Consider the following 12,994-nt stretch of genomic DNA (forward strand, 5'->3'; position numbering starts at 1 on the left):
TTTTATTATTTTTTTTTTAGTTTTACATTTAAAAAGTGTTGCCATTCTCTTCGCTCGGAGTGTGCTTGGGTGATTACCGGGTAGTTTACCAGATGTTTAAGCTGATTTTTCAGTGCACTGACATCCCCACATTAACTTGTTTCTCCTCAGGCTACTTTACTTTAAGATTTACGGCGCACGCCTTCGTTTCGAAGCGACTGTAAATGCATTTGGAGAGAAAAGGAAAAAGATAAATAGACGATCGAGCAGATGGGCGATTGGAATTCCTTTGAAACGCAACCAACTCCATTTCAAGGGAATCTTCTCTTCAATCTTGGAATCTTCCCGCCTGCTCAATGAGCCGTTTCAGAAGGCATGTGCTCCAACTTAGCTTCTCTGACCCGCTTCCAAGTCCTCGTCATTACAACCCAATTAAAAACACATCTCTATTCAGGTATGGAAGCGAGAGCGGGAAGTTAAAGGCTTCGTTTTGGCTTCGCTTGGCCTTGTTCGGCGTGGAAGGACGTGAGCGAGAGATCACCTTCTGCCCTTAAACATGTTTGCTCTTGTGTGCTGGGAATGCTGGAATGGTCCGTGTCAACACAGACACTAACCTCATCACTGCAGACTTTCAGTTTCCATCCAGAAACTCCTCTCTCGTAGTCCCGGTTTGAGAGATGGTGGCGAATTTGGGTCCGATGTGCTCAAACCCTCAGCTTCAGTGAGTGCTCTTCATCATTTGGTAACCTTGTGATTTTTGTCCTGTTAATCCTAATAAAACAAAAAATACTATTAATTCTGTGTGTGTGTGTGTGTGTTGTTCGTGTAGAAGGACCATTATGGTTTAAATCTGTGGATCAGAATCAATGTTTTAGTCATATAATAAAAATAATTTGATTGCATGTTAACTGAGTGACTCCAAAATAAAGAAGTCCAGAATGATGAACAGAGCTAGAGACAGTTTCTGGATCTGAAATGCCTCGAATTCTATAGTTTCAAATAAGCTTTGAGCTATATTCCAGGGTTGGTAAGGTCATGAAAAACCTGGAAAATCATGGAATTTGAAAATAGCAATTTCCAGGCCTGGATAAGTTTTGGAAAAATAAAAATAACCAGAAACTTTTGAAAAAATTATGGAAATTTGGTTTACAAATCTTTGTGTTTCAGTTTATCGATGGAGAAAATATATTTTGAGCTACAAATACATCATCCATCAGCTCAAGAGTTAGTTCAGTAATTTAGCCCTTAAGCAATGGAGCTGTCAGGATCTGACATTATAATTTATTATTAAATATTGTGGGTCAGATTCATTTTAGATCTACTATAAATATATCTATTATATATTATCTACTATAGCACTGTTTTAAAAATCATATGGTCATGAAAATTTGCCCTGAAGGCATAAAAAAAGTCATGAAAAAAATCATGGAAATGTATTGGGTAAAAAAAAGTGTATGAACCCTCATATTCAGACTGCCAGCAAACATATGAAAAGTATCTCCATTCATTACTCTGTAGGTAGAAGTATAGATACTAGGAGTTTAAAATACTTCTGTAGAAGTTTAAGAAGAATCAACTCAAGCTTTTTACTATTTAAGTAAAAGTGTAAAAGTGCTGGTTTCAAAACTACTTAAGTATAAAAGTAAAAGTAATTTAAGGGAAAAAAATAAAGCCATTAAAGCTCACCTTCCGCGAAAATCCGATTTTTCTTGTTTTTTGTGGAATACAGTAGGTCTCTCCGAGTTGAATGTGTACACCTGCACATTAAACTGTTTTGCAGCCCCCATTGTCTGCAGGAGCTAAGCAAAGAAATCCCCCCTCCCCCCCTCCGAAAAACGGGTGAATTTTGAATTATCTTTCTGCCTACGTAGGCAGAAACTCACAGACCAGCCCACCTTGGCTCGAGAAACTCCCAGAGGCGGAGCTGAAGCGACGCAACATCACCGCTCATCAGTTAGGAGGTGGGAGGCAGTGAGCGGCAGAGCGGTGGAGGGGCGTCGCAGTGCTCCTAGCCAATCAGAGGAGAGATATTTGCATGCTGTTTGCATGTATGAATATTCATGAGCAAAGCTGGAATCCGGTCATTTTGGACACACCCCTAAAACAGTCCATTAAAAAAGAGCTATACAGAGACACCTGAGCACTTTTTTTTTTTACAAAAACGGCTCACATGTCATTCATTCATACTAGAGACCACAACTAGACATTTTAAAATGAAAGAAAAAACGACGGAAGGTGAGCTTTAAGAACAAAAGCTTAGGCCACTCCATAATGTAATATTAAAATGTTATTGTCCGCTTAAAAATTCCAGATCAGTAACAGGAATCAACCCAAATTCTGCAGGTTTAAAAATAGATGTAAAAACTAGACAAACAACGAAACTCAAGGTTTGGAGGACATGAAGTCTTTGATTTGTGTTCAGGAAAATATTGATTTTAAAGTGAAGTTCAGGAAAGAACCGGTTTTATTTATTATATTTTAACATTAGCAGATTTACTTTAATATTTTCTTTTTATATTTGCAATTACAATTATGATTTCAGTAATGTTCCTTATCAATCATGAAAGCTTTTTATGTAATGCATGAATAGAAACTTTAAGATTTAGTGGTGTAATGTCAGACAGAATATTGACAAAAAACCTGGCCTGTTAAGGGGTTAATAAACAATGAGAAGCCGGAATGAAAAAGAGCTGAAATGAAATAGGAGTAAAGAGGTTATTTTTAAAATGTGAGGAGTAGAAAGTTCAGATAATTGTGTGAAAATGTAAAATAATTACTCCAGTAAAGTATAGATAAACAACATTTCTACTTAAGTAACGTAACAAAGTATTTGTATTTTGACACCTGACTGCCAGTCCAAATTTCCATTATGCATGCAAATTTTTTTAGTCTTGACAGCAAAAATTAAATAAATATGCAAAACCATGGTTTAAAATGTGATTTGCCATAATGGATCGCGCCAGACGATGCGGGGGGGCGTGAACTGTATGAGGTATGCTTGGGCACAGTTCTGTACTGCTTGAGTGGGTAGAGTGGTAGAGTTTTTACAGCACTGTATATCCGGAAAAGACCGCCCTACACAACAATACAGTGATGTGGTGAAGACAGTTCACACCATCACTGTAACATTTGGGATATTAGTGAGTGGGAGTATATTTGTGTTCCTACCTTTTATTCCTTCTTTAAGAAGGGTGGGGGTGTACATGGGTTCAGTTGAGAGGTGACGCCTGTTTTAACACCACTGGAGGATCCACCGATGTGGTGGGAAAGGGATTACTCTTCTTAGGGGAAACTGTGTGAAGCAATGTTCTTTTAGTAAGCAGAGACTTTCTTCATGATGTCCTGCCATGAACATGCCACGTATTCAAGGTTTACAGACTGTAGACTCATGAACACAGATGGAAGCAAGAAGTGCTCCAAACCATCACTGATCATCAGTAAATTTTACATTTCATTTGTAAATTAAGGGATCAGAGTCTGGAGGAAGAGTGGAGAGACACACAGTCCAAACTGCTCGAGGTCTAGTGTGACATTTCCACCAATCAGTGATGGTTTGGAGAGACATGTCATCTGCTGGTGTTGATCCACTGTGTTTTATTATCAAGTCCAAAGTCTTCACTTTTATGGAGATGCAGTTTTCATTTTCCAGCAAGACTTGGCACACTGCCCATGTCATTGGCTGTCATTGGCTGTAAGCCATAATCATCAACAATGAAAGAAATAAACTCTTAAAATAGATCACTCTGTGTTTAATACATCTATATAATATATTAATAGTTCCACATTTTAAACTGAATTACTGAAATCAAGTAACTTTTCAATGATATTCTAATTTTTTTAAGATGCACCAGTACACACATTAACGGGTTCATGAACTTCTGGTGGTCTGGTGGGCACTATATTTTGGAAAGTGTCCAAGCTAAAGGGACCACCTCATTAAGGCAGTGTTCAGTGTTGAGAACTCGGGATGGGGGGCGGCTTCCAGGGAGGTGCTGGGTATGTGGGGTATGTTGTTTTTGTGGGAAGGCATGCATGCGAGTGTGTGTGTGTGTGTGTCTTGTGTGTGTGTGTGTGTGTGTGTGTGTGTGTGTGTGTGTGTGTGTGTACAAACTCAAGGGTAAGTGCGTGTGTTTAGGCTGACGTCATGTCCAATCATTAACCGGGAGCTGGAGCCAGAGGACGGTCCGACTGATGGATCGATGGCCAATTAAAGTCTCGTCCCTCACGGCCGCTGAAAGAGCTGCTCCTGTCTTTCTGCTCTTTCTCCGCTCTGCCCTTCCACCTCCCTCGCTTTTCTCCCCCGCTCTTTCCCAGAGTGAGTGACAGCGCGGGGGTCAGGCGGCCTCCGGTTCCGCAGTCACCTGGACCCCTGCCAGCAGCCCCCGGGCCCCCGGCCAGAGCGAGGGGCGGGAGGTATGAGTCTGCTGTTCAGGTGTCCTTCGTCCTTCACCAGATCCACGCGTCTCTTCCTGCTGGGAATATCCGGATCAGGAATGGTGTTAATCCGGTGCTGTCAAAGCCAGGCCTGAAATATGACTGGAATGAACTGGAATCCCATCCAGCTTTCTCCAAACCATCACTGATTGGTGGAAACTTCACACTAAAGCTCGAGCAGTTTGGACTGTGTGTCTCTCCACTCTTCCTCCAGACTCTGCTCCCTTGATTTACAAATGAAATGTAAAATTTACTGATGATCAGTGATGGTTTGGAGAGACATGTCATCTGCTGGTGTTGATCCACTGTGTTTTATTATCAAGTCTAAAGTCAGTGCAGTTTTGTTTTCCCACAAAATCTTACAGCAACTTTTATAGAGATGCAGATTTCATTTTCCAGCAGGACTTGGCACACTGCCCACACTGCCAAAAGTACCAATTGGACTTATGTAATATTCTAATTTTCTGAGATACTGATTTTTGGGTTTTCATTGGCTGTAAGCCATAATCATCAACAATAAAAGAAATGAACGCTTAAAATAGATCACTCTGTGTTTAATACATCTATATAATATATGAGTTTCACATTTTGAACTAAATTCAACTATTCAACTTTTTTTTAAATGCACTAGTATATCAAAATTCCCATTGGGAATACATCTAGTCTTGCAAATTTAGTCACGTGTCCTATAGAACAAATGGACAAAACTTTTTTTTAGTTCAATGTATTGAACTGTACACTTCTTTTAACCAACATAATACAGGAAGAACCAGGGCAATACAAATTCAAAGTCAAACGTATTGATAAATATAATGTGCCTAAAATATTAACACAAAAAAATCTTATCTTGCAGGTCTTTACTGGACACACTCATTCAACACTCAAAGCACCAGGCCAGATATATGACTGAAATTTCACCCAGCCTTAAAGCTCAGCTTAACGAATAAAAGAAAAACAAAAATAAACACTTTTAAAGACAGAAATATTTTTTAAACACCACAATGTGTTCCTCTTTAGCATTTTTACATTCCATTTTTCTTTATTTTTGCGCTTTTGTGATTTTAAAGACCGGGATAAACCTGAACAAGTTAACCAACAAACTCTCGAGGACTCCCCCATCACTAGCATCACATTGCAGCATCATAGTGCACTCTGAGGAAAGCACCAGATCCCCAGCTCTGATACATCAGCTAACAGACTCCAGTCTCAGCAAGCATCACAAACTGCACTTTTCCACTGTCATGGAACCAGCATCGCTCAGCTTCTTCTTACCGCCACTGTGCATCACCCTCTATTGATGACGTATGATGTGACTTTTTTGTCGGTTCTACTACAACCAGTGGAAACACGAGCTGGTTCAAAAACCAGCTCTTTATTGGAACACACTCCTTTAACACTCCAAGTGCCAGTCCTGAAATATGACTGAAATTTCACCCAGCTTTAATACTCAGCTTAAAAAAGAAAAGAAAAATGAACATTAACACTTTCAGAGCTAGAAAGTTGCTGCGGTTAGCGTCAGACCTTCGGTTAGCGGCTAATGCTAATGCTAAAAACATATAGTATGTGAAAGTCTTATAAGTTTTAAACTTTGCTGAAGGTCACAGAAGGTCTTTACAAGGTAAAGAGTCCGAGAATGAACTGCATTTATACAATCATGTGACCATCTGAAAATGAATGCGCAAAAACGTTCTGTTCCCTTACCTTTACAGGTCTGGTGTTCTCAAATTGGTCTTGAATTAATGTGAGTTTTAATGGATTTTGTATTATTTCCCGGCGCTGCAGTGATTTTATACACCGGGCCTTCTGAGCTTTCTTATAGATGCACAAGAAAGGCATTGTGAGGTCTTATGAATTTTGAATTGAGTTAGGAGGTTATGCAAGGCCCCTCGGATAGAGGAGCCAAGTAAATCCATCATGAGTTAATGATTTCCTCCTGGTCAATACTGGACCTCTCTCAGTAATGATCTGAGAGGTAAAGCATCACGCTGTGAGAAACCGCAGGCCGTCCCTCGGCCCCGCAGAGGTCAAACGGGCTAATGGGGTTAGTAAGAGACTGAGGGCCGTTTGGCAGCGAACGCCGAGCATTACGCCAAACTGTGCAAATGCCAAATTTGCACCTCATTCTACACAATGGATTTTTGATGAGCGCAGCCTGTGCATGCCTAATTTGTGGGCCTTTAAAGTGCTGGTGTCGGCCATTTTGTCAGAAGTTGACTTGCAGAGAACACAGAAAGCAAAAATGTGGACAAGGTCGAGCGGGGGGGCTTCGGTCTGCATGTTAAAACACCTCTGCAGGCTCTGAAGACGAGGCGGGGAACCGAGGACACAGGGCTGGACAGAGATGTTCCTGCTCTACTGTGATTGGAGATTAAGGACGTTTCTTACCTGTAGTTAATTTGATTTGAATCAGTTAACAAGTTCATTTAGTTGGAGCATTTTGCCCTTCTTTTTGCTGATTGGTCAAACTGTCTGGGGTGGAGCATGAAAGTAAACACAATAAGAAGGTCATGTGTTCTACACTAGGGACAGAATATAATAGAAAATAGTAATATCACAATATTTTAGAGTCATATTTGTGATTACTATATTCTCTGCAATATGACAAAACACTCGAATAAAAAAACATTCAATATTTGTCAATATTATTGCATATTACATTACATTACATTACATTACATTACATTTGGCAGACGCTTTTGTCCAAAGCGACTTACAATATTCAAGTACAATGTAAAATAAGTTTAAAGGTAAAACATCTTTGGATAGGGATAAAAGGAGGACAAAGGGGAATAATAGGATAGAGGAGTGAAGGAGGGGAAGAAGGAAATGAGGTTAGAAGTAGTTAGTGTGTTAGAGGTATTAAGAGAGTAAGTGCTCTTTGAAGAGCTCTGTCTTCAGGAGTTTCTTAAAGATAGCGAGAGATTCTCCTGATCTGGTAGTAGAAGGTAGTTAGTTAGAGGTGTTAGGAGAGTAAGTGCTCTTTGAAGAGCTCTGTCTTCAGGAGTTTCTTAAAGATAGCGAGAGATTCTCCTGATCTGGTAGTAGAAGGTAGTTAGTTAGAGGTGTTAGGAGAGTAAGTGCTCTTTGAAGAGCTCTGTCTTCAGGAGTTTATTAAAGATAGCGAGAGATTCTCCTGATCTGGTAGTGGAAGGTAGTTTGTTCCACCATTGGGGAACTCTGTATGAGAACAGTCTGGATTGCTTTGTGTGAATGTTTGGCAAAGCGAGGCGACGTTCATTGGAGGAGCGCAGCGGCCGGGAGGTAGCGTAAGCCTTCAGGAGCGAGTGCAGGTAGGAAGGAGCCTGTTCTGTCATCACCTTGTAGGCGATAGTAAGAGCTTTGAATTTGATGTGCAATATGATATGATATGGCACACCACTAACTGAGAATTTCACCAGATTAAAACGGTCAATGCCAATGATACAACATATAACGTTAATTATATTAATAATGCACTCTATATATCCAGGACTGAAGTAAAATAAAAGATACTGGATAGATGTAAACTGTCTTAATGGGCTCTGAGTGGTCCAGCAGGAAAGCATTGGCACTATGATCCTGCTGGTTCGAAACCGAATCCGGACCAATCAAGAGCTGAGTCAATGTTGAGATCTCAAAACCAGAGTAAAACAGCAAAACAACAGTAATCAGCCCTTTAATCAGACACTTAAATGGCTTTTTAAAGGGTAAATAAGAGCGTTTGTTATTCTGGGATTAAAAGCGTGAATTCAGCTGTAACTGGAAATATCTATGCTGCAAAACTGTGCTGGACTCTGAGGTGCACAGCTTTCAACACGTGCTCACGTTTACAAGCACGTGCCCAACCATGTGGATGGAGGCCATGCGGTTACCTCGTGTTTAAACCTACCCCCCCCCCCCCCCCCCCACCCCTGCGCTTCTCAGACAACAGCAGCCTGTTACTCACACAGACACAGAGACAGCGCTGTGTATCTAATTCTTGTGTCAAGAATCAAAACTCAGCAACATGATGTGTTTAATTTAAATTAATTGCCCTAAATGACATTGCACGTCTTGGATGTGACTACTGCGCATGCGCACATCGCGATGCCGATGCTTAAAAGATATATCACGCAGCCCTACTTTAGAGAGCATTTTAATGGTGCTTTTTCAACAGTGAGGGCACCTGGGGGGCAACTATCCCCCTGCCCTCCTGCTCGAGTACACCAGTACCCAGGAATGTGCAGGAAAAAATCCATCACTCCAGGACCGGAGTTCCCCAAACCCACTCTAAAGTGATGTCCCTGATCTCACACTTGCCTCCACAGCTCCCGAGAGGAAGTGAGTGTTTGTGCAGATGTTTGGACAGAGGCTCTGAGCTATGGAGAGACTGTTAGTCTATTGAAGAAAGTTATCTACAAACTCACATTCCATCCTCGGGGAAGCAGGGCTCCTCCAGGACCTCCAAACTCAACATCTGAGATGTGCCATGCTGCGTACCTGAATACATTACCATGAGGTGGACAACGGGGGAGGAAGTTCAAGCAGTTCTAGAGTTGCATTAAAGTAATCTATTATCCATTCATTCTTCAAAAGGCTGGTAACTACTAGTCTATATTCATACTGGATGGCCAACACTGAGTGTGTTCACATGAACATCATAATCCAATTATTCCTATTCGCACTATAAGGCGCACCATGAATGAATATCTATTTTCTGGTCTATTTACACACATAGGGCGCACTGGATTATAAAGCGCATTATGCAACACTAGTAAGAACCAGGGGTGTCGCCATGTTTTCCTCCTAACTCAGCAAGTGGAAATACCACTGGGTGGTGGGGTGTAACCAAGTTAAGTAAAGCTAAGCTATGTTAAGTACACAAAACTGTAGTTCTTAAAAAATATATATATATTTTAAAAAGTCAAACGAGTGCTGGATGTTAATCCACACAGATTTCTCTCCTGAAAACTGTTTATTTGGGTGAGTAAAGCACTTCTGTTCATTTACAGTAAGCTTAGATTTCCAGATTTCCTCTAAGGCTGGGTGCAACAGCATTAGCAGCTAACCGCTAGCGTTAGCTAGTGTTCCAGTAAGCCAGGGCAATATTAGCTAGTGGTTCATCCCACGTAGCTTGTTTTAAAACAGTAAACACACAGCCTACAGTCCAATAATACTCACCTCTGAACAATGAAAGAGCTAGTGCTTAGCACAGTTAGTAGCTAACGCCAATGCTGCTCCAGCAGTGCTAACCTCTAAACGGCAAAGGAGCTAGTGTTCAGTGTGGTAAGCTGCTAATGCTAATACTGCTCCAGCCTTAGTGCTTAGTGCTAAAACTCCTGTATAAAGCTGTACTTCAGTGGAGAGGCTTTACTGCTTCTTAATACCTGACTGGTAAAATTCATACATAAGGAGCACCAGATTATAAGAGGCACTGACGATTTTTGTAAAATTAAAGGACTTTAAGTGCTCCTTATAGTGCAAAAAACATGGTACTATAGAATGTCTGAGTATGTCAGTCTGTCAGTAATCCGATTAACATGTTTACATGAAGTTGAGTAATCAGATAATGGTAAAGTCAGAGTTTACATGACAATAATCAGATTTTTGCTTAAATAAACTCACAGAATTAGATGTGCTGTAAACACCACGTAAAACCCGAATTTTGTTCTGCGGCTTTTGTAACACATTGATCTGCAAGATGACCATACATCAGCTGGGAAAAATGTTGGGATGAATTATGAATTACTATGAAGTAACTGTGATTAACTAATTTATTTATGAAAAGCTGAGTTCAATTTCACTACTAACCACAATCAGGCCTGATTACTACCAGACCTGTAGAATCAAGAAATCACTTAAATAGAATCTGTCTGACAACATGAAGCAGATAAAAGATCTTTAAAAGCAGCACATTATTATTATTATTATTATACCCCCATCTGAAGAAACTCAACAACAGATGAGACAACAAAGTGATTGTAACCTTTTCCAGACTGATATATGTAAATGTCATTCCTTTGGGACTCCAGAGAACCTATTATAACCTTTATAGAGCTATTATTCACAAATAGTGAAAATATAGAACACTGGTGAACCTGGTGAAATGGTGAAAATGATCTCTTTGGGAGAGTTCCAAGGCGAAAAACACTGCTGACCTAAAAGAACACAACGACCCGTCTCACATTTACCAACAAACATCTTGATGATCCCCAGAACTTTAGGTCTGTGGGCTGAAGAGAAAAGGTAAACTATTTGGATGGTGTGTTCCATTACATGTGGTGTAAAACTAATACACAATTCAGAAAAAGAACATCATACTGAACTACAAAAAATGTGGTGGTAGTATGATGGTCTGGGGCTGCTTTACTGCTTTAGGACCTTGATAATTTGTTGTCATAACTCGCTGTAATAGATGGAAGCAGGAATTCTGCTTTTTACCAAAAAAATTCTGAAGGAGAATGTCCGGCCCTCAGGCGTACTTGGGTTCTGCATCAGGACAACGACCCAAAGCACACCAGCAACTCCAACTCTAAATGGCTCACAAATTCAAAACGCTACATCCGGACACTGCGGGAAATGCCCTAGAAACGAAAGTATAGTGCTAGTATAAAGCTAGCCTTAAAAGAGAATTCCGGTGTGAATGGACTTCCTTTCTCTGCCCACTGCAGAGCCGTGGAGGGAGCGTCACAGTGCTGTTTGTCAATCAAAGGTGAGAGGTTTGCATGTCTTGAATATTCATAAGTAAGTTCCAAACAAAAAGAGCCTGAAATGGCAGCACAATAGCGATGGGCAATTTTCCTGATTCAATTTGTTAATTCAAATTACAGTTTTAATGCGATTTTCAAAATGGAGTAATTGCAATTTTACAAGCAGACATTTTATCTTTTTAATCTAAAATATCTGAAAACGCTCCTCGTTTCTGAAGTGTTTATCCATCTTACCCTGGTTACCGGCGCCGCCCACAGACCAACGTATGCATATTTTCTAAACACTGCGCTCAGTCCGAGTTACAGCACTTTTGACACAAATACTCAGTCGGATAAACCATATATTAAGCCAAAAATAAATTCTACCGTGTCTAAAAATTGCAGCATCACCCTCCAGTGAGAATACATGATTAATTGTGGAAAACAATAATAATTTTCTGTGACATTTTCAGTAAGGGGGCGAAAAAATCGATTACAATCGTATCGAAAATCGTATTTTTTGTGAAAAAAAACTAAGATTTTTTTTAAGGTCATAATCGCCCAGCACTGGAGCACAATACCGGCTCTTAGGTCATTCATTCATTCACACTAGAGACAACCACAACATTAATGACAAAACATGAAATGAGAACTTCGTGACACTGGAGTTGCACCAAGAATTCTGCACAATGTTGCACAGTTTCACACGATCAACACTCAACTTGTTAATGCAACTTTTTGAAGCAGTTTCTCAACAACCTTGACCATCAAAGACCAGCTTAGACCATCATAAAACCAAAGATCTGGATTTCTCAGCATTTTAAACTTTGTAAAGAAATAATAACTGGCCAAAACTCGAAGTTTGGGTATCAGAAGAAGAGAAGAACAGTAAACAGATGAACAATGATATCATAACATCTCTACAACCAGCCAATCTCAGAGCAGCAGGCTGGGCAAGTAGTCAATTTACAGCACAGGAGGCGGGGCTTGTGTGAGAGTAGGGGAGGGAAATAAAGCTCAGAGCTGAGAGCAGATGAGGAAAGTTGAGATGTAGAGAAGAGAGAGAGAGAGAGAGAGAGAGCAGAGTGAGGAGCTGGAGAAGGAGGAATGCAGGAAGACTGGATCGTGGATCTGAGAGGAAACACGAGGACAAAGTTCTTCTGCTCTGGCTGTGGGACGGTGAGGGAAGTGTGTGAGGTGTGTGTGTGTGTATGGATGCTCCTGCATGTGGCTTTAATCCTGCAGGAATGAGGACTGCCCTGTGTTTCAGTGGGAGCTGCTGAAGCTCCTGTAGACTGAAGGGTGAAGAGTGAAGAAGAGTGGATCAGTGGATCTGCACACACACTCACACTGGGTGATCAGAGTGATCAGAGTGAGGAGGAGGAGTGTACAGGAGTGTGTGTTGGGATGTGCAGGGTTTGGACTGGTCTCCTGCTGCCTCTGGCACTTTTGTTTACTGGTAGCTGCTTTCCAGACTGGACTGAGGGCATCAGGCTGTGGGGCAGAGGACTGGTAAGTGCTGTTTATTTATTTTATTTTATTTTATTGTATTATTTATTTATTTTATTTTGTTGTGATGCACTGCATAAATAATAAAGACTAAATAATGCAGTTTGCAAAAGTCAGGCACTTTTAATTTTACAGTATAACATTAATAATTAAATAACTAATGAAAAAGAGTATATAAGATCTATATAGGATTGGTTATATAGGATGATGTCCGAGAAATTTCAGATCACAGCAGAAGATACTCTGATTTGGACCAAAACTTACTATTATAAATTAAATTTTAAGACATTAAAGCTTTTAAATCATGAACACAAAGCAGCTCAAACCACTGTCTTATGCATAAAACTGATCATATGCATGCACAGTATGTAAGTGGGCAATTTGTACTTGCAATGTACATACAGAACAAATATTAAAATATGAAT

General features: G+C 40.3%; 1 protein-coding gene and 1 long non-coding RNA gene across 2 annotated transcripts in view; one reads left to right on the plus strand and one right to left on the minus strand.

The window, feature by feature from the left end:
• The window catches only part of LOC125804622 (uncharacterized), a 19,614-nt gene continuing 6,620 nt past the window's right edge, over positions 1-12,994 (minus strand). Inside the window, exon 2 of the long non-coding RNA XR_007440759.1 lies at positions 1-750. This is a non-coding gene — a long non-coding RNA (uncharacterized LOC125804622). The remainder of the gene's footprint in view (positions 751-12,994) is intronic.
• The window catches only part of mmp23bb (matrix metallopeptidase 23bb), a 16,460-nt gene continuing 15,561 nt past the window's right edge, over positions 12,096-12,994 (plus strand). The window contains exon 1 of the mRNA XM_022665969.2: positions 12,096-12,572. Within this exon, the coding sequence (XP_022521690.2) occupies positions 12,468-12,572 (105 nt within the window). The 5' untranslated portion in view covers positions 12,096-12,467. The remainder of the gene's footprint in view (positions 12,573-12,994) is intronic.

This window comes from Astyanax mexicanus, chromosome 9 (assembly GCF_023375975.1).
Source record: "Astyanax mexicanus isolate ESR-SI-001 chromosome 9, AstMex3_surface, whole genome shotgun sequence".
Classification (NCBI taxonomy): domain Eukaryota; kingdom Metazoa; phylum Chordata; class Actinopteri; order Characiformes; family Acestrorhamphidae; genus Astyanax; species Astyanax mexicanus.